This window comes from Plasmodium knowlesi (genome assembly GCF_000006355.2).
Source record: "Plasmodium knowlesi strain H genome assembly, chromosome: 14".
Taxonomy (NCBI): domain Eukaryota; phylum Apicomplexa; class Aconoidasida; order Haemosporida; family Plasmodiidae; genus Plasmodium; species Plasmodium knowlesi.
The window spans coordinates 2,564,509-2,590,757 of record NC_011915.2 but is presented as its reverse complement, the minus strand read 5'-3'; the positions used below and the strand labels follow the sequence as shown (position 1 = coordinate 2,590,757).

The 26,249-nt window shown below is 38.0% G+C and overlaps 5 protein-coding genes across 5 annotated transcripts; 2 read left to right on the top strand and 3 right to left on the bottom strand.

The window, feature by feature from the left end:
* Positions 1-2,173: 2,173 nt before the first annotated feature.
* Positions 2,174-3,300, bottom strand: PKNH_1458900 (ribosomal protein L23, mitochondrial, putative; the record flags this gene model as incomplete). Its single annotated transcript, XM_002262397.1, has 2 exons — positions 2,174-2,347; positions 2,662-3,300. The coding sequence occupies 2 exons, from the start codon at positions 3,298-3,300 to the stop codon at positions 2,174-2,176; spliced, it is 813 nt and encodes a 270-aa protein (XP_002262433.1).
* A 2,418-nt stretch (positions 3,301-5,718) lies between these two features.
* PKNH_1458800 (HD superfamily phosphohydrolase protein, putative) lies at positions 5,719-8,139 on the top strand (the record flags this gene model as incomplete). The annotated part of the gene is made up of 1 exon (XM_002262396.1): positions 5,719-8,139. One exon carries the CDS (start codon positions 5,719-5,721, stop codon positions 8,137-8,139), a length of 2,421 nt encoding a protein of 806 aa, XP_002262432.1.
* A 4,087-nt stretch (positions 8,140-12,226) lies between these two features.
* PKNH_1458700 (serine/threonine protein kinase, putative) lies at positions 12,227-13,741 on the top strand (the record flags this gene model as incomplete). The annotated part of the gene is made up of 1 exon (XM_002262395.1): positions 12,227-13,741. The coding sequence occupies one exon, from the start codon at positions 12,227-12,229 to the stop codon at positions 13,739-13,741; it is 1,515 nt and encodes a 504-aa protein (XP_002262431.1).
* Positions 13,742-16,955: 3,214 nt separating this feature from the next.
* PKNH_1458600 (acyl-CoA synthetase, putative) lies at positions 16,956-19,265 on the bottom strand (the record flags this gene model as incomplete). Its single annotated transcript, XM_002262394.1, has 1 exon — positions 16,956-19,265. The coding sequence occupies one exon, from the start codon at positions 19,263-19,265 to the stop codon at positions 16,956-16,958; it is 2,310 nt and encodes a 769-aa protein (XP_002262430.1).
* A 3,138-nt stretch (positions 19,266-22,403) lies between these two features.
* Positions 22,404-24,634, bottom strand: PKNH_1458500 (BTB/POZ domain-containing protein, putative; the record flags this gene model as incomplete). The annotated part of the gene is made up of 6 exons (XM_039113686.1): positions 22,404-22,720; positions 22,909-23,760; positions 23,989-24,027; positions 24,157-24,186; positions 24,342-24,440; positions 24,616-24,634. The coding sequence occupies 6 exons, from the start codon at positions 24,632-24,634 to the stop codon at positions 22,404-22,406; spliced, it is 1,356 nt and encodes a 451-aa protein (XP_038970054.1).
* Positions 24,635-26,249: the final 1,615 nt, after the last annotated feature.

Below are 26,249 nucleotides of genomic sequence, written 5' to 3'. Positions count from 1 at the left end.
TGCTCGTGCCACGCGTGTGGTACGTACTGTGCATATTTACGTAAAACACTACACGCGCGTAAGTAATAATTCGCGTATGCAAAGAATACTGCGCATGTGCTCAGCGCTATAACACGATACACAGGTATCCCCACAAAGCTAGTATACTGCACAAGAACATGACCACGCGCGGGCATACGCACGAAGGATCATACGCTCGCGGGGGGAACGTGTGCGAACAATTACGCGATGTCATACATAGTAAGGTCGCACGAATATGCGAACACACTAGCGAGCATAAACACATATGCTCGCGCGAGAGAATTCACATGACTGTTGAACTTACGATCGTGTAAGTTCTATTAATGTGATGAGGATAAAACAAAATGTAAAGAAACGCTACTTCTTGTGTTAACACACTAAGTTTTACAAAAGTGAGAAGCGTATTAAAGTATTAATACTATTTGACAAAACATGTACAGGGTTAAAAAATAACATGGAAAAAAATGTGTTTCTAGAATGAACATCTTAAGATGCTTATCTGCAGAAATGCTGCATTTGTGTTTTAGCTTCTGCGTTTTCTTCGTTTTATCTTCGATTTTTTCTTGTTTCGCTTTATTTTGCATCGCGTATTTTACTTTTTTTTTTTTTTTTTTTTTGTGTATCATTTATTTTCTAGCCCTTCTAGCTTTTCGGATGCGTGTGGCAATTTTCACATCTCTTATTTGCACTTGCCTAATTTATTCATATCGATTTTTTTTTCTATTTTTCATGAACACTTTTGAAAAATAAAAATAGATGAGCTTTTTTTTTTTTTTTTTTTTACACCTACGATTGCGTCGTTCGGTTCAATTTTTTTTTATCATGTGTTCGCTTATTTATTCGCTTGTTTGTTTTTTTTTTTTTTTTTTTAACGGCACAAGAACCGCTTTAATACACTTCCCAGATTTACACTTTGCCCTTATCTATACTGCATTTACAAAGACACACCACTTTTGAGCTGTATTTTTTTTTTTCTTTTTTCGTTAGAAATTTATATATAAATGAATGCACTGAATATATATGTGCACTTCACGTGCCATCCTTCGGGATGTAAAGAAAAGTTTACACCTTTTTGTTTATGCCCTTTTGGGAAAAAAAAAGAAAAAACTGAATGCATGCACACATCTCCGACTGTTCGCAATTTCCAGCAAATAAGAAGAAAATTCGACTCACGCAGAGTTGCGTGTTTGCAATTGCGCTTGCAATTGCATTTGTATTTGCTTTTCTTTTCTTTTTATTTATCGTTCCCCTTATCACTGCTTTTTTCGTTACTCGCTTCGTTAATCGTTTCACTTCTTACTCGGTTCGCTTCCTTCTCGCTTCCCTTTTATCCCCCCCCGCGCCCCGCTTCCTCCACCCCCCTTTCCACCTAAACTTTTCACATAAAGGCCAAGCGTCATTACACTCAGTAGAACACCCCTTTAGAGAACGTAGGCGATAGGGGTCGTGATACACTCCAAACGTTGTCACCCTTTTTTCCATTTTTCTGCGCTGCCCTTTGAGTAAAGGCTGAAACTGTGCACATACGATCAAGTGCACGTATTCTCAAATGTACATACTATCAAAAGTACATACGCTCAAATGTACATAATGCGTGAGGGGGTACGCACTTGTACATACATATCCACCCCACAAATGTGTCAAAAGAAGGATCAGTAGGAACGGTGAAAATATTTTTCGATGGTACGTTTCGTTAGTTATTGCCGATTTTGCGCATTGCCCATGCGCATAGCTTCGCGTAGAGGACGCAGTGACGTAACGACGCAGTGAAGTAACCATTTGCCGAAGCAACGAGTACACACTCGCGTATCCAACCTGCGCTACTCGTAAACGGCTCGAGGTGTAAAGTGAGAAACTACATGCTGGCCACCGCATGCTGGGCTCCGCAACTTTCCCAGTGCAACATTGCCTTAAACTGCAAATTCACGAAACGGCTGTGTTGAATATTAACTGAAAAACATACCACTCAAAAGAACATGAAACGTTTTGTGAAAGTTTAAAAAAAAAAAAAAAAAAAAAAAAAAAATGCAGAAACAAAATCGAACAGATCCTAAAGTAGCAAGGCAAGTGAAGCAACGGGAAATGAACGAAAAAGAATGCCTCATCCGGCAAGAGTATTATATAAATGTGGAAATGTAGGCATTTGTTATGTCTACGAAGGGGCCTTCCACTGACTGCTTCTGGATGACCTCTTAAAATTTTTATTTTCACCAGCATACTCAATCGTTTGATGTCTTTTAGCATCCTTGGGAAATGATTCGGGCGGTGCTAACGTACCCGACTCGTAAATTTTTTTCACTTGTCTTCTCCAGGGGGTTAAATCGATCTACGTATATATTGACCGGGGGAGAAAAGGAAAAAAAAAAAAAAAAAAAAAAAAAAAAAATGTGCACCTACATACGTGGTACAGGTCGAAATGTATTCCATTGGCATAACGCACACGAATGTATTGTTTATGGGTTAGAAAGTGAATATATTTTTTTTTTCCGTTTTTTCAAAAAATGAAGTATTCTCGCTGGACGTTAATTCTTTTTTTTTCTTTCTTTTTTCCTTTTTTTTCTTTTTTGCGTGTTGTGCCATTTATTGAGAGGCTCCGCCCCTGCGCAAACACTTGCTTTTTTTAAGAAGAAAAATACTTACCTTAGGAAAGGTCTGTTCCGCCACGCTGTTCGGTTTAAACGTTTCCGACGAAATGCCCGAATGCATAAACGGTTTGGTCACATCAGGGGCAAGTTGAACAAGGTTTTCGTCAATCCTTAAGTCAGGGTTTAAATTCATTTTATAATCAGCCAGTAAATTGGTCAGAGGTAACCTCCAAGAATATCTGCATTCGCCCATATGCCACAGTTGTGACCGTGTAGGTGTGATTTTCACATCACTTCGAACACCATAAATGACATTTTTTTTTGTTATATATGGATTTCTTCCTATATTTTTACAAGACTGAATCATTTTTACACTATCAGGTACTTCGTGCTCTAATGTAATGATTGCCTTTTTATATCTGGGCCCATTTCGATAATAATTGAAACGATAGTCAGTTAAATTTCTTCTTCTCTCTGGTACCTTAATTAATGTGTTCACTTTTATAACCTTGGCATTATATATTTTCCTTAAGTACTCTCTAATTTCAAATTTCGTTAAATTAATTGGCACCCTCAGTGCTAGTCTGTTCTTTTCAAGGAAGCTCCCTGACTTGTGTATGCTGAAGTTGTGCCACGGGAAAAACACATTTCTTGGAGTTTTTGGGGGGGTATGCCTCACGAAGGTTAGAAACATTATGAATAGGTGTGAAGGAGTTGCGCTTGTACTTCCCGTCTGGCGAATGCGCCGTCATATATGCGTGTATGTGCATAGGTACATAGGTGATTATGTGCCCTTTTTGCGCATGACGAATGTGAACTTGTTCAGAGGTAAGGGATATCCATTAACAAGGGGAGTTTGCTTTTTTCCCCCTCTAATCGCGTAAGTAATCACTCCTATATTTGCTCCCTTATCCTTCCATGTATGTGTAATAAACTTTTTCCTTTTTCTCTTTTTCCATCATTTTCTGCGACGTTTTCGTTCTATGTGGTGACGCCACGTGGTACGATCGCTCGGGCGCCTTTTTATGTATTGTGTGTCGAAAATGTAAAAAAAGAAAAAAAAATTAAAACATTCTTTTTATATAAGTACATTTCACAATTCCGTATTTTGCACCGTTTAGAGAGTCTCCTGTTCGTGCCACTTTAGCTTTCACCGCCCAAATTACAATCCAATAGGGCGCAAAAGAAAAAAAAAAAAAAAAAAAAAAAAAAAAAAAAAAAAATGATAATTGCAAGGTCAGAACAGCGGAGCGGAAATTTGAAGCGGTTGAAGAGGTGGATGTGAGTGAATCGCCTTTGCACCATTTAAAATGTTTTACTAAAAAGTTCACATTCTTTTGATGGAGAAGTACGCTTAGGCGTAAGTGTATTTAATTGCTTATGTGCATGGCCCGTCAGGCCCAAGCGAACATAGTAAGATGTAAACTTCCTCGTAAACTTAACCACGCGGGGATGATAAGGGGCCTGACGTAGGAAGGAGTGCATATTTTGTAAGGACCCACCCGTGTGTTTTGCGCCATCCCTCTTGAGCACCCCCTGCTGCGTTTACCCCAAACTGGTACAATGACGACTTGTCACACGTTAAGACCGAAAAATGAACTGACGTTGTGTTGTTCGAAATTTTGTTTCATCATATTCCTATCATTTGTTAACAGCATAACTCCATTTTAAAGGTTTTTTTTTCTCCTTTTTTTCTCAATTGATCTGCGCAGTTATGTGGGTCCAATGTTTCCCTTTTTCCATTCTTCTGCAGTTCTCTCCATGTAGGAGTGTGAAGCAACGAATGAGCGTTTTCAAAGTGGTGTATTACGGAATGGTGATGTGTCTTTAAGAGAAGCGGTCACTCCAGCGTAGTAGAGGCCATTTTAGAGGGGTATCCTTTCAACTATTAGTATCAGAATGAAAAAGAAGCACATGTGTGTACATATACTTATATTCCCCTATGTATCCACGTTTTTCTTTGCATAGGCACACCCTGCTCCTCACTACACCATCCATTGCAATAATAGCTTGTCATCGTCGCAACAGTTCCCATGGGTATTCCTCCGATTCGTTCACCTTATCCTGTGTACATATCCATCTACACGAAATGATAAGCATTGCCTAGCTCTCAACTCGCGCATGCAAACGGAAATGGGTGAAAAAGGTAGAAAGAATTCAGCGCATATTTTAATGGCCAAATATAAGTTAAAACTTTTGCTAATTCGGGCAGCAGCAAAACTATTGTTCTTTTGTTCCTTTTCCACATTTTGATTAATTCCAACTTGTGCACACAAGTGGAGCTATTTTTTGCGGAATGGTGTAGAAGGAAAAATGTACATTTGGTGCGGAACGCGAAAAAAAAAAAAAAAAAAAAAAAGAAAAATCGATGCAAAGGAAATAGGAACGAAACGAAAAGATACGAAGCGGAAAGGTGCGAAACGAAACGGAACGAAAAGCTAAGCGACGAAATGCGATGCGAAAGATAGCAAAGCAAAGAACCCTTTTTTTCTTGCACTCATATACAATGTGACCATTTGCAGTGCAACGCTATTTTTTTTTTTTTATTTTTTTTTTTTTTTTGCAAATTCGGTCGTTCCTTTTCCCAGCTGTCACAAGTACGCATTAAACGAACAAAACAGGAATACAACTTTTCTTCCTCAACAGAAATAACATCCTAATTTCTCTTTAACGATTATTTGCCATAAGGGCAATGTGAATTTTCATTTCGTCCACCTCCCCTATTATCTGTAATTTGAATTTTTATAATTGTTTAAACGTGGAAAAAGGTGCCCGCATTATTTTACACCCTTTTCTTTTTTACTACCACATGGAACAGCATTACTGCTTTTTGGAGTACGTACAAAAGCGTGTACCTCAGCGTAGCTTGTTTGATTCGTCCACACCCACAGCTCCAAACACTCGTGGTGTTCAAGCGTTTACCAAAAATTGCCCATCCTCAGCAGGGGGGGTGAACTCTTTCGCCATAAATTTTGTCGCCCACAAGCTGAACATCCCTTCAACGATGTTGCAGGAAAGAATCTTCTTCATGAGGAAATACAAACCGTAGTTTCTTTAAAAGCAGACGTGTGAGAAATAAACAGGTAGTATTTTGAAAAAAAAAAAAAAAATCATGAACATGCAATACAACAATATTGGTCCAGGGTGCGAAATTTCGAGTGTAAAGGAATTTTTACGAAACATATGCCTAGACAGAGAGGATAAAATTATACAAAACCTGGAACTGAGAAATGTAAGAACCGTGTACGATTTTTTACGCTATGTTTCGTACCTTACGGTGACAAGTTGCACTGGTATGAGCAATGATGAAAATGTGGATATAAGTAGCCAATCGAATGTGCAATTTGTAAACTCCCATGAAAATAATTTACAGAATGACGTCAACGTAAATGGGAAATTGACTCAGCGTAATGGGGATTTGGGCAACCTGGGAGATCCCGAGCTGTGTAATGGTCACTCCCCTGCGAATGGGGTAAAAGGCGACCGATGTAATGGGGTGCAGAAGAATGGACAGCAGGCGGAAGTCACACCAAATGGGGGGGTCGTGCCAAATGGGGGGATCGTGCCAAATGGGGGGATCGTGCCAAATGGGGGGATCGTGCCAAATGGGGGAATCGTGCCAAATGGGGGAGAAGTGCTGAATGGAAGGGACAACGCCGCTACGAAGAACGAAGTGACCTATGCCTGCAAAGAAATCGCAGCCATGCAGGACTACTATGAGCGAGCGAAGGAAAAGCGAAACCACGCAGAAAAAAAAGGCGAGTACATGTACTTTGACATGTACATAAAGTCAGAAGTTATTAAAACCTTCCCCACGACGGACAGAGATAAGGAAAGGTTGATAAATTATATCTACAAAGTGATGGACGTAAATGACCTGCTGATGATGTGCATTCATTTCGGTCTACCGCATTTGTGGCCCAAATTTGAACAGAGCAAAATTCGAAATGTAGATTTGTTCAAGCGCATAATCATAGAGGGAAGGAAGTTCGAAAGGGTAAAGAACGAAATGGGAATCTCCTTCTCCGAATTTGTACAAATCCTCAACTTTGCCTTAAGTGTAAAAAAGAAAAGAATTTTCTGCAACAATATTTTTAGCCAATTCGATCCTTGTGATTGTAAAAATAAAAAAAAACACACCAAAACCATATGCGACAAAATACACCAATTTATCGAGTTTGATAATTGGACGTTTAAAAATATTATTGACAATCCTTTTTTCCAAAGATTACGAAATTTATCTCAGTTAGGTGTTTGCCAATTTGTGTACCCCGGAGCTACCCACACCAGATTTGAGCACAGCTTAGGAGTTGGCTATTTGTCTGCAAAATATTTCGTTCATTTGTGTAATCGCTATAATTTATCTCCATACTGTGGAGAATTAAATAAAATGCTTCGGTGTGTACAAATAGCTGGGCTCTGTCATGACTTGGGACATGGCCCATTCAGTCATACCTTTGAAAGCTTCTTTATGAATTATAAAAAAGAAGACACAGATATTAAATGGAACCATGCATCTACGTCTCTCAAAATTGTTGAACACATTATAGAAAATTTGATTGATCAGGATGATGTACTAGACTCCACGGATATCGAAATTATAAAAAAGTTAATAAGGGGTAGAGAACACCACAAATCGCTCTGCGGGGTAGATCCTGTAGATTCTTTGATAGAAGCTTCGTACGACATTATATGTAATAATATGAATGGATTGGATGCGGACAAATTTGATTATCTGCAGAGAGATGCAACTATTGCCCCGCCAAATGGAACACTTCCATCTCTGAATTGTAATCGAATTATTAGCCAAAGTTCCGTTATTAATGGCCATATAGCGTACAACGTTAAGGAGATCCATCCTGTTTGGACTGTTTATATGAACAGATTTTCTCTATTCAAACAAGTGTATACTCATAGGAAGGTCCGAGTTATGGAGCTGATGCTGTGTGATGGATTTCGACTCGCAGATGATATTTTCAAGTGGTCAGAATCCTTACAGGATTTGGATACTTTTCTTGACCTAACTGATTCATCCATAATTTACGATATCAAGAACAGAGCTAAAAAACACAAGTACGATGAGAAAGTGCAGAAATCGCTAAACCTAATTAACTCCGTTATACATGATAGGAACTCCAACCATGCCTACAAATATATTTCAGAAATTAACCTCTCGGAACCGCAACTCATTAAGTACTTGAAGGATATAGCAAATGAGGAGAGGATAGCTAGATATGCCCATGGACTTAGTCCAGATGATATCGTCATAGACTGGAATTATTTGAACTACGGAATGGGTGCAAACGACCCACTAGATTCGGTTTATTTCTACAGCTCGGATAATGAGGATGAGGCTTTCATAGCGCACAAGGAGTATAGGGGCACACACCCGAGGTACTTCGAAGAGTGCAACGTGAGGTTATACTGTAAAAACAAAATGGTGGCTCATTTGGCGAAGGACGCGCATAACAAGTTCATGTCGGATGTCTTCTCAGAATCCTCCCCCCTTTACAGGAAGAAAATAGTCAAATGAGGTGAAAATGGGCGTAGCGCAGTGCAACGACGTCAAGTAGCATTACGTGAAGAGAAAGAAAAAAGAATCCCTAGTTCACCATAAAGGATGCGTGGAAATTCAGATCTGCCCATAAATACATCAAATTAAAGCCTGGACCAGTTAGAAACTTTGCACATATTCGTTTGGTTTACACTACATATCCCTTTTTCTTAACACATCAGGGTACACATGGCTGTGCGTCCATGACCATTTTATCTCTTCCTCCACCGTTCCTACTTTTATATAGTAATTAATTACGTTTTCCTTTTTGATAAAAGGGGACAGATAATCAGCCAAACACGTTGTGATTCCGCCATCTTGAGCTGCGGTGTTTGTGTAGTTTACCACAGTGTGGCGATGTCGGCATGGGCACATTTGATCGTGATTAATTTTTGTGCTCTTCGCGCGCATTGGTTTGGCGCATCGTTCGTATAACGTATCTGTGTAAATATATGCATAAACATACATATATATGCGATGTACGAATGGGCTTGTGCTATGTGCAATCCTGCGCAAAAATGCGGACAACCCTTAGTAGTTACTGAATGGGGGGTGGAAATTCCCTTTCGTGTTTCTTTTAAGATCCTGTCCACATTACAAAAAGGGATAACATGCCTTTTTTCGCGCATTGTGCATTCACATATGCATACATGCTTGTATGTATATATTTGTACTAATTCGCTTATTTGATTATTTTTTTTTTTGTAAACTGTTTGATGCATTCTGTGCAATTTAGCAACTCACCATAGTGTTTTATTATCTAATTTTTTTCTCTTTTTTTTTTTTTTTTTCCTTTTCATTTTAAGAAATATTTCTCCCGTCTGAATTTCAGGGAGCAGAGTGCGAGTAATCGATTGAAGCGTTTGCCTCATTCATGAATAGCGTTCTCGCGAATTTTCGCCTTCTTTTTTTTCGTTTTTTGCTTTTTTTTTTTTTTTTTTTTTTCCCCTTTTAATTGATGTAGCCAATATGATTTCCCCTCGTGGTGGAAAGTTAGTGTAAAAAAATGTAACGCAAAACGGCCCACACCATTTCGATCTCACAATTTGACAATTGAAGTAGAGGAAGAGATTAAAACAAAACGCGTTACTCAAAGTAACAAGGTGAATGTTAGATTGATTTCCGCTTACGATGTTGCTAACGCCGATGTTAACATTTCTCTCTTTGGCACTTTTAATGAGTTGCCGTTACATGTTCATGATTTAGTGTGTACTATTGAATTTGAATCTTTGAAAGAACCGCGCAAAAAGAGAGAACGAACTGCGCCTTGGAAATTAATATTTGGAACATACGAAATGTAACATTAAATTTTATGTGTGGCTCATATAATGACGCAAATGCTCGCGCAGAAACATTGCAAACTTAACCCTTTTGTTTACAATTTTGTGCGCGCTGCTTTTTCTGTAAAAAAAAAAAATAATAATAAACATTAAGGAGAGTTCCCCCCTCCCTTTTCATTCTGTTAAGATTAATTCTCTCGAGAACTGTTTATTTTGTATGCAACAAAAGCGGATAAAGTTACACAAGAAAAGGAAAAAAAAAAATTATGAACATGCAATAAAAAAAAAAAAAAAGAAAAGAAGAAAATAACTAAAGTGTGATGAAAAAAAAAAAAAAAAAAAAAAAAAAAAGTTCAGTCAGCTATATTATGTGTGTGCGGGTACATGGTAAGGTTATATTTGCACTTTAATTTTTTGAACCACATGAAATTAAATCATAGATCAAATCTTTCCTTGTTCTGTTGTAGAACTTTGAACAGTGAAGAAAGGTGACGAATGGTACACATATGCATTTATATACATGAAAAATCGCTGTTTATTTCTGCCTCTTTTGTTTTTACTGATTTTTCTTTCTTTCTTTTTTTTTTTTTTTTTTTGCTTTCTTTTGCACTTATTTGTGTACAAGGAAGATTACACAATCAATGGATTTTTATCTCACTTTTGGAAAAAGTTAACAATTGTATTTTGGTCCCTCTCTTTATTGGAACAAACAACATTTTTTTTTTTTTTTTTTTCGTTCAAATTAGAACCTTGCAAAAATTATAACTTATGAAAAAAAAGAATGAAACAGTTATATATTGATTCCAAATTCAAAGCGTTCAATGGTACACCGATAATTATTAATTTTCCAACGTCAGAACTCGGCAATTGTGTAATTATAAATTGCCGTTAACTTCGTTCTGTAAGGAGGCAAAGGCAGATAAGCCATGAAAATAAAAAATAACGAAAAAACCGAAAAAAACAAGAAAAGCAAAAAAGGCAAGAAAAAGAACAAAATTTTAAATTTTCTAACTGAATTTTTTTTTTTTTTTTTCTGACTTGTTCATGTGATATACACGCAGTTGTTTATTTCTAAAATGAAAATTAAACAAAAAAGATAGGCTTTTTTTTTTTTTTTTTTTTTTTTTTCCAGTTATGAACAACAGCTTTAAAAAAACACTACATAAAATGAATTAACTATTTTATACTTGCCCTTTTTTTTTTTTTTTTCTTGTATTGTTTAAAGTACATATTTTGATATAAGTCCTTGTGCCCATATATATATATAGCTTGATTTTCTTCTTAATGTCACCATTTTGAATCTATATAAAAATCGAGTTTATTAAAAAATACAATTTTCGCCTTCTTTTTGACCTTACACATTATTTTACCCCTGCGTTTCGCTCGCTCGCCCATTTGTTCACAGCTTTTATCTTCCTTCATTTCCTCCAATTTGTTCTTCCCCTTTTCTTTTTTTTTTTGTCACTTGCAAAGGTTTGAATTTTTACACTTAAGAAAAATGCTTCAAACCAACCATGTTCGTGAATTTACCCCTTTATTAATTTTCAACCGACAATTCAGATTGTGCTCCTGCATATAAAATTTTGCCCTATAAGTGTATAACCTTATGAAGTTTCTACCTTCACAATGCAAATATAACCCTCCAGTGTGACTTGTCAATAACACTTTATGTAAACACTTTTCAACGCGTTTACCTCCATATTTACGCACACCTGTATGAGCCCACATATATATATGCTCTAACATACCCTTATAAGCCGATTTATGCACACGTATACAGTGGCACGTACCATAATTGTGCGCCCTTCCGAAAGAACGCGCATGCTATTGTGGAGAAAACGTTCTCTCAAAGACGCTGCAGATAGTTTGGAAAAAAGAACAAAAGTAAACATAAAGAAAAAGAAGAATCATGAATATCGTCAGTGTGTGTTAAATTCCTGTGTGTGAACCATATCAAGATGTCAGAATTACATAACTGAATTAGTTTGAGAGATGTAGATTTGTGCGTTGTGTTGCAGTGCATTATTGCGCTTTCGCGTTAGCGCTCTCTCCATGTTGATGTAATAGCTCCCCCTTTTCTCTTTTTATGCCGATCGTCGCGTTATCCTTCCCATCTTTACCAGTTCCCTTTTGCAACTTCTTTTGCTACTACACCTCGTCGATGAACGCATAAATGAAAAACGTACCCATGTGTTATTTTGTTACCCGTTCGTGCTTAAATATTTACTTCATCGCGTTTGTACATATCTCCACTTGAGTGTACATCACATGGCAATGTTTGTGCCCACGTCACATGTGTCCCCGAGTGACATTTGCTCTTGATTCACATAAGTACATGCACCGCGGGTTCTAAAGTTTCCGCGTGTGCAATAGTTTCACACCCTTTTCGCTCATTTTTCCACCCTGTGGCCATTTTATATTGTGTTTGGATTTTTCCATGTATTGATTGTTTGCATGTGATGTTTGTGCATATGCTCATCCTATTGTGTACCCATATATACAGATCGTGATAAGACCACAAACTTTTATCTTTCACGGTGTCCTATCTGACACCCTTTTTAAGATAGCCACACCCACCACCTGTTTTTTTTTTTTTTTTTTTTTTTTTTCTCAATTTTGTTTCGTAACGATTCAGGTGGATCGCGCATTATCATTATATGGCAAACCTTAGTGCGCTAAGAAGGGGAAAAAAAAATTTCCTATATATTTACTCGTACTGAAGATAGTCACAAACCAAAGAAAATAGACTAGAAAAAAAAAAAAAATTATCCAGTACATCACACAAAATGGAAAAGAGATACCATCAGCTATTTAAAGGAAAACGGATAGACTTCCCTCTGGCGACTGGCGCAGCTTCTCATGTGTCCCTAACGTATGATGAAAAGAAGAACCCATATTTACTATGCTGGACATATATGTATCAGGAGAACCCGGAATTTACAGTGCCTCTGAAAGGGTGCAGAATAATTAACAACATAACAGAGATAGGACCATGTATTCATATAATCACGGCGAATGAGGAATACCAATTTCAATGCCGAAGTAAGGAGGAGTTTAATGAAATGAGCCAATTCTTTAACATGCTTGGCTTTCCCATCTTGGGTTTTAAAAATGTATATGTGTTGAATAAAAAAATAGGAAAGGGAAGTTTCTCCACAGCATATATCGGTACGAACATCTTGTATGGAAATAGAGTAGTAGTGAAAGAAGTGGACAAATCGAAAGTGAAAGAATCAAATGTGTACACCGAAATTGAGGTGCTCCGGAAGGTCATGCATAAGTATATAATAAAGTTAATATCAGCATACGAACAGGAAGGGTTCGTCTACCTAGTGTTGGAATATTTAAAAGGTGGTGAACTCTTTGAATACCTTAATAACAATGGCCCGTATACAGAACAGGTGGCTAGAAAAGCTATTAAACGAATTTTAATAGCCTTGGAAGCCTTACACTCTAACGGAGTAGTGCATAGGGACTTAAAAATGGAAAACTTAATGCTGGAAAATGTAAATGATCCTAGTTCATTAAAAATTATTGACTTTGGATTAGCCTCTTTCTTGAATAGCCCCTCTATGAATATGAGATGTGGTTCCCCCGGATACGTTGCACCTGAAATTTTAAAGTACGCCTCGTATGGTACCAAAGTAGACATTTTCAGCTTAGGGGTTATTCTCTTCAATATACTATGTGGCTATCCGCCCTTCAGAGGAAATAACGTAAAGGAAATTTTTAAAAAAAACATGAGATGTCACATTAGTTTTAATACAAAGCATTGGTTAACCAAGTCTGAAAATGTGAAAGAAATTATTCTCTGGATGTGCAGTAAGAATCCAGATGATAGATGTACAGCCATTCAAGCGTTAGGGCATCCATGGTTCCTCCCCAAAATTACGGATATGCATATGAATGCCAATATAAACGAACTGAAGAATAAGGAGAATCTTATCCAGAAATTAAGAGAACAAGAAATGCGCAAAAAATGTAAACACTACAATATTGTTGAAAATGGAGAGAAGAACAAAGGAGAGCCCGAGGATAGAAAAAACAGCAAACATAATTTCAACGATTATAAAAACTATTTCGATACCATGCTGAAAATTGATGATAAATATTCTGAAAATTTGATCAAGGATAAAAGCAGCATTGATTCTATTACGCTAAATAGGAAGGACTACGATGCATATATGACTAACTCAAATGAGTATGAAACGGTGGTTCTGCACGGAGGGTGCCCTGCCCCCAACCGCTCCTCCTCCCTGATATCGTGCAAGCACTTTAGGAAAAAGAGCAACGAGAGCTGATTTGAGCGTACTGCAGTGTGAACCCATATGAAGCGGCGCGTATTCCACGTGCATTTGTCCATTCATTTTTTTGTCGATTTGTCCATTCATTTTTTTGTCAATTTGTCCATCCATTTGTTTGTCCATTTATCAATCCACTGTTTGCCCATTTATCAATCCATCGTTTGCCCATTTGTCCATCCATTTGTGTTATGTGTCCGTTTTTATTTGAGTTTTCATTTTCTCCTCATTTTTTTCTTTTTCCGTTCGCTTGTCCATGAGTGCATTCTTCAGTCCGATTTCGCAACCGCGATGAGGTTCTTGGGGAGCAAAAATTCCAGTGAAGGTGAGAAGAAAAAGCAAAATAGAGAACACCAAAAAGAGAAAAAAGACAAACGGAGAGCCCGTCATATGAGTGCATTTTTTACAATGTCGTCGCGGCACACGCGATCCTTACATGGCATAGCAATTCCGTGGCGTAAAAAGCCCATCCAATTTTGTGCATACGTATGTGTATATATGTTAGTTCATTTTTTTTTTTTTTTTTTTTTTTTTTTTTTTTTTGCCTACCTTCATCTCACATTTACAGGTGCAAAAGAAATAATGTCCTGTTCTTTTCACGTCTCGCGTAATATATGCCCCCAGGAGTACACTAAAATAGAGAGAAGCCTATTTGTCTACATCATCTCGTGCTCTTCACTTGTTCGTTAAGCCCATTGATGATAACTAGGCTGAACTAAATCAAGTGTGTCAAACATTGAGTCTAGTTTTAAAAAAGTGGCGTGGCACGACCTCATTTGTTTGTAAATGCATGTATATTTATTTAAGTTTGTTGTGATGTATATCTACGTAGCATACGTGTATGTATGTGTGTGTGTGTGTGCTTCCATGCTTCTTTGTTTGTGTTTGCTCCGACCGGAATGTGCGATCGGCGAGGAAGAGGAATCACACCTACTTGTCAGACGTTGCCGCTTCACCTGTCTAGCGGAGGAAGAAGAGAAGCATCCCAAGTTGCGACGCTATGGTTTTATTTCGTCCTCCGCGTTGCCCATTTGTGCTTCTTCTTTTTTTTTTTTTTTTTTGTTTTTTTTTCAAGTTGATTTCTGTGTCTGCGTTTGTTTTGTCATATGTTTATGTGTATAATTAAAATGATCTACGTAGTCATTATATCCAATTTATCAATTTTGAAAAGCGGGCGTTTCTTGCAAATGCACCGCCCCCATTTGGGTGTGGAATGTTTGAAAAAAAAAAAAAAAAAAATAAATAAATAAATAAATAGTAATGCAAAAAGAAAAGTAGAAAAAGATGAAGCAAATATTCCCCCCAAACTTTTTGCTACATTTTGTGAAGAATTAATTTCTGTCTTATCCATATTTTATGTATCATTACACCAGTTTGTATATGTCACAGTGTTATGCCCTACTATGCATGCTGTCAATCAGTGTAACTCCCCCCTTTCCCTTTTTTTCCTTTTCCTTCTGACTCTCGCTCTAATTAAAAATAGAGAAAAGGAGAGGGAAACCCATCCAAACATCTAATTCGAACTTGGCGTTGTGTACCATTATATTTGTTTCTTTTTTTTCTTTTTTTTTTTTTTTTTTTTTGTTTTCCTTAACAATATCCAGCTATTCATTGTCTAATTCAAATGTTACTCTGCTTGAAAATTGTGGGACTGTCGAACACCCAGTTAAGCTTACATATTTGAGAAGCCAATCTGTTCTTTCGCTTGAAATTTTTCACAAAGTATATTTCCCCCTGGTAATGGAACTAAATGGGTAGAGAGCTTGTAATCCTTTTTTTTTTTTTTTTTTTGCCATACATGTTGCCTCCATAAAAGTTATCACCTTTCTACGATCAATTTGGCGTAAATTTTTACGAGTAGATCTAAATTTGCAATGTAGAAGAGGACCCCTCTGCTGGGGGAATATATTTTTTTTTCGCATAATCGTTCGGCACATTGTCAGCAAAGTTTACACTGTTCTAAGGATTTGTTTCGCAGGTTGGTAATCCCATTTTAAGTGATCATAAGGGACTGGCCTGCGGAATGTTTTATTCCTTGGGCCAGGGGTAAGGTGTGGACGTAGTTAAGAATCGGGCTAATGCAGCTTTGCAGGCAAGATCTACGATAGGACAACTTGGGTGATGCGCGCGGTTCGTATGAACACGACGGCAGATCTTATGCCACCCCAATGGGGACATTTGACGTGTCACTTTTTTCTTTTTGAAATGCACACACATATATATGCTAAGTGTGCAACACACGATGGGGGTTACTTTTCAAGGAAGTTTTTTACTCAGTGCAATTTAATACTGTACTTAAGTCTTTACAGACATATGAGTAGAGCATATGATGACAATCAATTTCACAACAAAAATGCATGCCAATGTGTATTCTTCATGTGCATTGGGCATTTGACGAATAAATGCAGAGGAGGATGAAGTGCTAAGGAGGACTGCACACAAACGCGTTTATACAATGGTCTGCACACAAACGCGTTTATACATTGGTCTACACACAAACGCGTTTATACATTGGTCTGCACACAAACGCGTTTATACAATGGTCTGCACACAAACGCGTTTATACATTGGTCTGCACACAAACGCGTTTATACATTGGTCTACACACAAACGCGTTTATACATTGGTCTGCACACAAACGCGTTTATACATTGGTCTGCACACAAACGCGTTTATACGTGGGTATGCATATATGCGTGCGTATGTACGTCTGTGCATACACGTGTGGACATTCTGCATATGCCGCACACGCACGAATACACAAATGGATAATACAGAATTTCCTTATAAGGTGATATAGTTTGTCACAAAATTGAATTTTCATAAATACGTCATTGCATATTTAAAAAAAAAAAAAAAATTACATTATCATCACTCGAGATGCACACTTCGGGGGTGGAGCTTTTCAACTGCAGCCTCACCGACAAAGTATGCCCGTTTGGTTGCTCTTTCCCCCTCCGGGGGGATCTTCGGTCCTCTCTGTTTATTTGTGCATTAAAATGGGCACGAAGAGAGAGCGAAAAATGGATTCAACCCTTCCGGCTACACGGAGGGGGAAAGCGCGCCTTTTTCACCGCACATCAAATAGGTTAACAGGGGGCCACAAAATGAAACGTGACACGTTAAGCTTAGTGATAACGACACAGTGTACACGATCACCGCACAAGATGGACAGTGCAAAATGAAGGGAACTTGCCTGGTAAAACAAATGCGCTTATTTCTTCCTCGACTCGTACAAATCGTCAATAATCTTTTTATAATCAGCTAAAATTGCATTTCTAACGACCTTATGCGTAGGGGTTAGTTGTTTATTCTCTACAGAAAATGGAGTAGGCGTCAAATGAAACAAGTGGATCTTCTCAATACCATTCAAATTATACGTTTTTGACATAGTCAATATTTCATTATAGAAAAGTTTTTTAATAGCATCGCATTTTAGCAGTTCCTCAAAAGGCATATTGAGGTTATTTTTCTTCGCATAATCAAGAACGAAAATTTCATTTGGCACTATGATGGATACTAACTCATTTTCGTAATTATATCCATGGACAAATATATTCTCTATGTATATGCTATTGGTGTATATATTTTCTAACTTCTCTGGTTCGACGTACTCCCCTTGAGCTAATTTAAATATGTTCTTTGCTCTATCTATAATTCTAACATATGCATTATTTTCGTTGATTTCAACGACATCTCCTGTGTAGAAGAAGCCATCTTCATCAAAAGATTTTTTTGTTAATTGCTCATCTCTGAAATAGCCTACCATTAGGCTACTTCCCTTAACGCATAATTCTCCTCTGTTTGGGTAAGCCTTTGGGTCATACTTCATATTTTCCACCTCAACGACTTTCATAGTAACATTGGAGAACATTCCTCCTATGGTTCCTTTGGTACTATCATATCTATGTTGCAGGAATCCTACACCAACTTCTGTCATTCCCCATCCTTCAGAAATAGGAGCTGAAAAGAGCATTTGCAAATCGACTAGTTTATTTTTATCCATAGATGCAGAACCCATAACTTGCGTCCTTATGCGACCTCCGAATCGGTTCCTCACTGGTTGTAATATGACGTCATAAACTGGGTGGGAAAACTTTTTGGAATTTTTCAAATATGCATTTTTTTTATTTTTCAGGGCTGCTTTTACCAACGTTCTGGCTATAAAGGATTTGTTCTTCAATCCTTCCATAACATTATCATGAATCTTCTGTAAAATTCTCGGGACTGTGATTAAGAAGGTTGGTTTTAACTCATTGATGTCGCTGACTAGCTCCTTTATGTTTCCGGAGAAGTAACCTATTTTGGCTCCAAAAAAGCACACAGCGAATTCGATCAGCCTTTCGTAGACGTGAGCTAGAGGCAGGTAACTAAGCACTACGTCATGTTTCATCAGGCCCAGTCTATTACCGTCGACGATGTAGCTTTGCATAAAGGTTATGAAAGTGTTATGTGTCAACATAGCCCCTTTGGGCATTCCAGACGATCCGGAGGTAAAAATTATGGTACACACATCAGTGACTTTGCCTTTATTATTTTTCAGCTTCTCCATTAGCGCATTCGATCCACTTCCATTATTTCCACTAGTGTTGTTACCGTCTGTGCCGCTCCTCGACTCCGGCCCTTTTTTAATATCCTTCTGATTTTTTCCATCGCTCATATTCTTAGTGCTAGAATTGGCCTCCTTCTCCTTACTGTTAAAATCGTAATCATAGTACTCATACTGCGGGATAATATTTTGGTTCTTAAATTTGTCAATTAGGTCTTTATAGAAATATACCTTGTAGCCTGCCTTATTAGCTCGCTGTTTAATATCGTCTTTTAAGCTCCATTCATCGTAAATAATTAGAATGTGTAAGTCGGTTAGTTCGCTCTTTAATTTGATAAGGCACTCCAACTTCTCCGCTTCTATGCAACAAATTTTCATCTGTGTCTTTTGAAATATGTACTTCACCGAATTTATTCCCATTGTGTCGTATATAGGAACGGTGACAAAGTCGATTGCTGAGCAAGCAAAGTCGGTAGTTAACCATTCTATTCTATTTTTCGACCAAATACCTAAAATTTTCATTTTATCATATTCTCCATTGTCTGTGAAAATATTGGGTTCTATATTTTCAAACTGGTACAATGCAGATGCTAAAATCTCTATTTCATTCTTTATTTCACCATACGTTTTGAATGAATACTCTCCAAGAATTGTTTCATTTCCTCTTACTTCCTTTTTCCTTTCTCCTAAAAATTCCTTATTATAGTAATATTTACATGCAAAACAAAATATTTCATATTTATTGGACATTTCTATACCCAAAAATCCTTTCGTTTTTTCTAGATTCTGACACAAATCATACTTCTTTGGTCGGAATATATTGCTGGAATTTTCTTTGGCCGTCCCCTTTACTTCATCGAAATATTTTATTTCGCTAGCATCATTGCTCTCCTCCGCGTCGTCATCCTTGAGGATGTATTCATTTTCGTTTTCCAAAAAATTGTACACCTTACGTTTGAATTTCGTCACTTCCATCTTGTTGCATTCGTGGGTGGGTAGGGGTACTCAATCTCTAAGACCGTTATTCGGATATGCAATTATATAGTTCCTATTAACGTTTACAATTAAAAAAAAAAAAAAAAAAGGAGGTCTATACGTGGGGCGATACTACTCTGTTCAATAAAAGAAACCTTAACAAATACACACGGCGAGCATTCCCCTTGTGTATGTATATGTGTGTGTGTGGGGGTGGAGGAGATTTCTCGCTGCGTACAATTATCAAAGGGGGGCTAAGTTAACAGCGCGTGGCTCTTGAAAAATCTTCCGCTGATATAATTTAGCGGTTTAATGCCAAGGTGTATTCAAGGGGAACCTGACGCGCAAAAGTGATGAAGGCGCACCGTAAGAAGCGTAGTTGCAAATTTGCTTATCCTTCCGTATGTGTGCCCACCGAAGCATAGGGGGATTTTTGCAACTTGGGTGTCGTAAAACAAAATGACTAAATTATGCTTTGGATTTTTGCGTTTCCGATATTTATATTTTTTCCATAACTCCTTAAAATATCTTCACAAATTATGCATAGAAATTGACACCATCAACAAATGGGTTAACTAAGTTTACAGGTACAAATGAGGTGTGTGTGGAAACGAAGTTGATCATTTGAGTAGGGCGCTTGACTTTGCCGTTAAAAAAAAAAGAGGCATGCGGGGCTGCGCGCTTTTCCTGGGGTTACAATACACCGCTTTTACATATGCGCACATTTGTATACACAAGTGGTCCTGCGTACACCTAACTGGACTTTCTCATACATATACTTAGCCCTGCAGGCTTAACAAAGTTGGGGCTACAACGTAATAAAAATGAATAAAGTGGGAAGCTGGAAAGGCGTGTGGGTGAATAAAATGAAAACACGAAGCCTGAACGTTATCGCTACGCTGTTATCGGTATGTTATCATGGCCACTTTATTATCGCCAGTTACCATCTTCACGTTATCCTTGTCCCCTCTTTGGAGGTGTTTTTCTTCAATGCGCATTTCATCACTTGATTCGTTATTTTCGTGAGCATTCCTTTACGGGATGAGAAAAAAGAAAATAATAAAAAAAAAAAAAAAACGGCAAAAATGAGGCAAAAATGCGGCAAAAATGTGGCAAAAATGAGGCAAAAATAAGGCAAAAAAAAGTAAAAAATCTGCAAGAAGAATATGGTGGAAAAAATAATTAATTTTTTTTCCCGATGTCAAGCGAGCATATTTTACATTTTAAAAAAACGCGTTGCAGTAGGTAATGCATGCCGCGACCCCAGAAAGAAATGTGCCACTTTAAATATATACCTTTTGTGTACATATATCCTTTAGGCATGGAGTTTTCCTGGGCTTTACATGCACGTTGATATAGCCTGTGCTTATTTTTTCCTCCCTTGAATTGCCATTACACGTTTGAAGCATTGCCTGGTAGTACATACTCCCGCGTGTATGTATACATAAGGAGTGGAGGAAAAAAGAGGAACATAGCGTGGTTCACATACACCCACAAAATTTGCACTTTTCAACCTCGCATCAAATTGGCCCCTTTTTCGACTTCCATCAAATACCCTTTTATGCAAAGCCATAGAAATTTCATGGGCGGGAGGGAAAACAAGCGAGGCAGTATTGCCAAGTGGCGGAGTGACGCGCACATCCTCAATTGATGGGAGGACCAAAGCGATGAGAAATCTCCCCAGAGAAGCACTAAATGGTAAAAAAAAAAAAAAAAAAAAAAAAAGTAACATAGTGATCTAATAACAGACAACAAGTTGAAATGGTTTGTTCTCACTTGATGGTTCGTTGCGTCATGCCAACGGAATACAGTGTTCCTACTTGAAATTAAAAGACGAGAAAAAGTAAAAATAAAATAAAAAAAGGAGGAAGAATAAACTGAACCATTTACGGTAGTGCCTTTCTGCCATTCACTCATTTTAGAGATATCCTTAAAAGCTGTTGTTAATTTTTTCTCATATCCATTTTGCATTCATGTTCGATGACGGCAGGTACAGCTCCGTTGCAGAGTCTTCCACGCTATGTGCTTTTTTCTGTGCTTCCTCCAGAGTTGCACGTACGTAGAGCGAAAAATGTGAAAAAAAAAAAAAAAAAAAAGGAGCTAAAATTATATGTGTCCATGTGGATGGAGGGTACTGCCCCTAACTCTTCTCATCCAAGATATTATTAAGTGCCCCTGGTGTGTCGTGCGCTAAAAGTAGTAGTTACTAAAACGGAAAGGCGAAATGACCAACTGTACACCTGATCCATTTGCGCATTCTACATTCGGAAACGTATGTGGGAATGACTCCATGGTTAGTGTATGGTCGTTGTGTTCGGGGAAGACATCACTCCTCCGCTACATCTGCATAGCTCTGGCAGAGTGGTGATATTAAACGAATGCAGCATTACATGAGGATATATAAGCGATTCGAAACATAACTCATCCGACTGCTACACCTGAGTGTTAACTGTTCACATGTAGAAAGGAGTAATCCACCCCAACATGGTAAACCAAATGTGCAGCGTCTGCTTCATGTTCGACTGGGTACAATTTTTGACGCATTGGGGAGGCCCTCTCCCCCCCTAAAAATAGGATCCCCTGTAACGTATATAGATTTGTGGTGGTCGACACTACCCAACTGTACATTAAGATATTACTTCGTCGGAGTTTTTTAAATTTTCTCACTTGATCAACAAGATTAGACACACCTGCGTGGATATGTGCAAACCTACACAGATGTGTACAGATCGCCGTGAACACAGAGCGTAAATGTACGCAACAATTACAACTAAAATGGAACAGCTGTCAACACGTGCATTTTTTCCAATAAAAAAAATTAAAAATACAAAAAACAGATTAAAAAGGTGACAAAACATTTCCTGGAGAAGAGAGTAGAGAGTGTGTGTATGTTTGTGTGTGTTTTTGCGTCGGCTTAAAGCACACACACACTCTACTCTCTTCGCTACAGAACACGGCCCTGTACAATAAAACGCCCCGTACAATACAACAACCTGTACAATACAACAACCTGTACAATACAACAACCTGTACAATACAAAAACCTGTACAATACAAAAACCTGTACAATACAAAAACCTGTACAATAAAAAAAACTGTACACTAAAACGCACACAAAAAAACTGGCCGAGCGGGACACTAAAAATCCACCGTCGTGCTGAAGATTTGTTCACCTAAATTAACGTTCGACAAAATTGGGAAAGGGGACGTTTCTTCGATGTCATCAATTTCAGAGTGAACTAAAATTTGCCCCCTCGGATTGTTCATATTGTTATAAGTATAATTATTATATTTGTAACAGGCCCTATCGAGATGGTCGCTAGTGCTTGTGTAATTGTCGAAACTGGAGTAGCCTAAATAGTTAGCACCTCCTATGCTAGTCGGGGATAAGCTTCTGTTGGAACTCTGTGTGGAGGTGCCCACGGGATCCTTTATTCCGTTGTGGGCTATCTCATCTGTGTGTGGAAAGGTGGGCGGGAGAAAATATGTAATAGGATAAGACAATGGGATAACACACTTTGGGGGGGGAAGGGAAAAATATAAGAACTGTTAACGTGTAATTTAGGGTACATTGCAAAAAAAAAAAAAAAAAAAAAAAAAAAAAAAAAAAAACATAACGCGGTGAACACACAAGTTGGATAACCTTCTTTGCCGTAGATAAAAATACTGGTGCTCTTCGCGAAGGAAAGCGTTTTGTTGTCCCCACTTTTTAAATTTCCATTGGGTGATAGAGAAACAGGGGAGTAACCCTTCCTTTCTATATTTTTCACTAAACAATTTATCTGATTGGAACCATTGGCATTATTTTTATTCTTCAATTTGTCTTCCTCATTTTTAAAATTATTCGTTATATTGTAGTCAAGGTTTTTGGTGTATTTTGATAGGGTAGACGGATTAGGAAGAATAATTTCTGGTAAATTATGTTGCGTGTTCACTTTCCCTTCATTATTAAAATCAATGTTTGCGCCATTTTTTTCTTTATCCCCCAAGTCCTTTACAAACACAATTTCCTTTTCCTCTTTGCCGCTGTCCCTTGGAGCACTAGACAAGAGTTTGTAGTTCGCCATGTTAACCTCCCCCTTCGTGAAAGACTCATCTCCGTCATTCAATTCATTTAATAAATTTACTTTGTTCAAAGAATGAACGTTGTGATTTTTTTTCTTTTTAACAATGCAACATTTCACTTCCTTGTGCTTCTTAATGTGTGCAGAAATTTTGTTCAGCATCCTCGATATGCTATTATTTTTTTCTTTACTTTTTATTTTATTTTGTTTTTTCTCCTCCAGTGTACCAATAATGTTTTTGAAAATATTCTTGTTCACATTACTCCCCATGTTTGAATACAACAGTTGGATTTTTTTTTTCAAAATTTTTATTAGGGAAAACAATTTGAAGTACACAGCTTCGATTAGTATGCGCGTCAACACGTTGATGTCATTTTCGCATATCAGCACTCCATCTCGAAGGAAATCCAAAATATATTCAAACCTGTTTCCTGCACAGAGGACATAGCGGAATGGAAAACGGCGTATAGGAAATGAGGCATCCACACTTGTGGAAAGGAACCATTCGATGAATCCAAGGCATATATTTCCTCTTGTAGGAGCAGACACGGATTCACTTAACAAGAACACCTAGGAACAAACATAAGGATGCTAATCTTGGAATGGCAACACTCATGTAGAGATACACATTGTCGCTATTCCCCTCGTGCAATGCGAACCGTTTCGATCGATGAATATTTCCTTCCTCTTATGGTGATCTACGCAAAAGTGGTGGTGGTGGAGAAAGGGTTAAGTTGGGAAAGAGTGCAAAAAGAGAAAGTCCAATCTTTCGGGCAAAACTTCACATCTGTAAACTGCTTAATCTTTGCCTATATGAGAATGCTTACTATCCAGGTCCGGCATAGCCTTCAATTTCTCTGTAAAGAGTTCAAAACGTTACAAGTATGTAGCAAAGACAACAGAAACGTTGCCACTCACGAAAGAAGCAGGGTCCACTTTTATATCATCCATTTGTCGGTGCAAGAACAAGGTTAACACTATTTTTCCTTTTGGAAAAAAATTACCAAATTACCTAAAACAATTTCACATAGACGAGAATTCCTGTATTTGCAAATCAAGTTCAGAGTGGTCATGTAAATCGTGCCTCCAACATTTATGCTTATGACGTTGTCTGCAGAGGGAGAGGAGAAATCGAAAAAAGGGAAAGAGGAACTGGTATGTTGACAGGGCGCGATAACACAATACAACATGTGTCCCTACTAAACGGGGCATATTACTATATGCGAAAGAAGACACCTTGTTGGCTAATCACACACAACTGAAACTGGAAGTGGGTGAAGGCCTACCTCCTTCAATGGAGTCCATCTTTTAAAAGATTATGTATTTTTTTTTTTTTTTTTTTTTTTTTTTTTGCGTTTGATAATGGGTCTATATGTTCCTCTTCCGGATTCGCATGTAAGCATGTGCGTTTGTGTGTGCTTGTAGGTGTGGGGGTGCATATGCACTTGGTCCTTCCTGAGCAAATTTACAAAGCGGTTGATGCCACTGGTGTGTGCTTGAATGACCTTCGTCCACAGGCATACTGCGTGTACTTCCACAGTACCACGGTTTGTATGTATACTTGCATAAATGTGAGGGATTATGCACTCTGGACACCTCCAACACTTTCCTTCACGCAGTGCGCTCAAATGGAGGGGAAAACGTTTGCTTAATTCATCGACTTTCTGTTACTGCCTGACAAGAAATGTAGGTCCAAGAAAATCGCACGAGGCACGGACACAATTGTGAAAGTAATTCCATAAGTAGTTCTATACTTTTCCTTTATTTTGATTTTTCCAGAACTTTCGAGAACCCTTGGCCAATCTTTCGTCAGCCTTTCGAAAACCCTTTGTGGCTTCTCGTGCTGTACTTGATTCCTCCTACTTCGATACACCTGCACGCGATTTTTCAACCATATGGTATATTACGCTTTTGTGCTCTTTTTACTTATAGAATACTCATGCGGATTTTTTTTCAGTCGAAATAATTTCACGGCACGGTGCAATTCCCTAATCACGTTCGATTATTTGCAAAAGGCGATCCTGCCCGCGATCACTTCCAGTATACATGCACGTGTATATAAGTATGTACATATATATATATATATATACGTACTTATGTACATATATCTGTATATTTTTCGACCCACCGCTGTAAAATAGGGGTTACACGACCCGGTCGTGTGGTCTCTGGAAATGGCGCTGGCAACGCTATGTATAGATTTCCTTATTATGTACACACACCTTTTACACGCCCAGCGCAGATTATAAACGTGCCGCGGCAGAGGGGCGAAGTAGCGAAACGACTGTGCGGCGAAATAGCTCAGTGACAATGCGACAATGTGCGTATATAGTATGCCAAACTGGGATAACGCTGTACCTGTACTTGTATACAGTAGAACTTGCAGATAGCGCGGCGTGCAGAAGCGCTCTTCAAGGCGAAATTGATTTAAATGTATGTGTACGAATAAACGCAGTGGTACTTCCCACCTCTTTCGCGTCGCTGCCAAAATGCCATATTGTTCCAACAGTGAAAAGGAAAATTTCCTTCTTTTCCCTTTTTTTTTGCGATTTTTTTTTTTTTTTTTCCGTTTTACCCTTTTATACCTTTCATTTGTGATAATGACAAAATTTTTCGAAGGCGCAGTGGTTTGGAATTATTTTTTTCCACTTGACCACGTGGGTGCCGTCTGTTCAATTTCGCCGTTCGCTCGATCGTTCGATTGTTCCTTTTGGTTAATGATTTTTTAAATTGTTAAATGGCTCTTTATAGTCTGTTCTCTTTTTATCGTTGCGTTAACGCTGTGCTAATGTTTTTTTTTTTTTTTTTAAGGTATTTTTTTTATGTGTTTTGTCCCTTTTTTGCGCTTTCCTGGAAATAAAATGTAGAACAGCGCAGCGCACAATTATTGCTTCCGTTGAGCGCTGTTTCCTGCATCCCC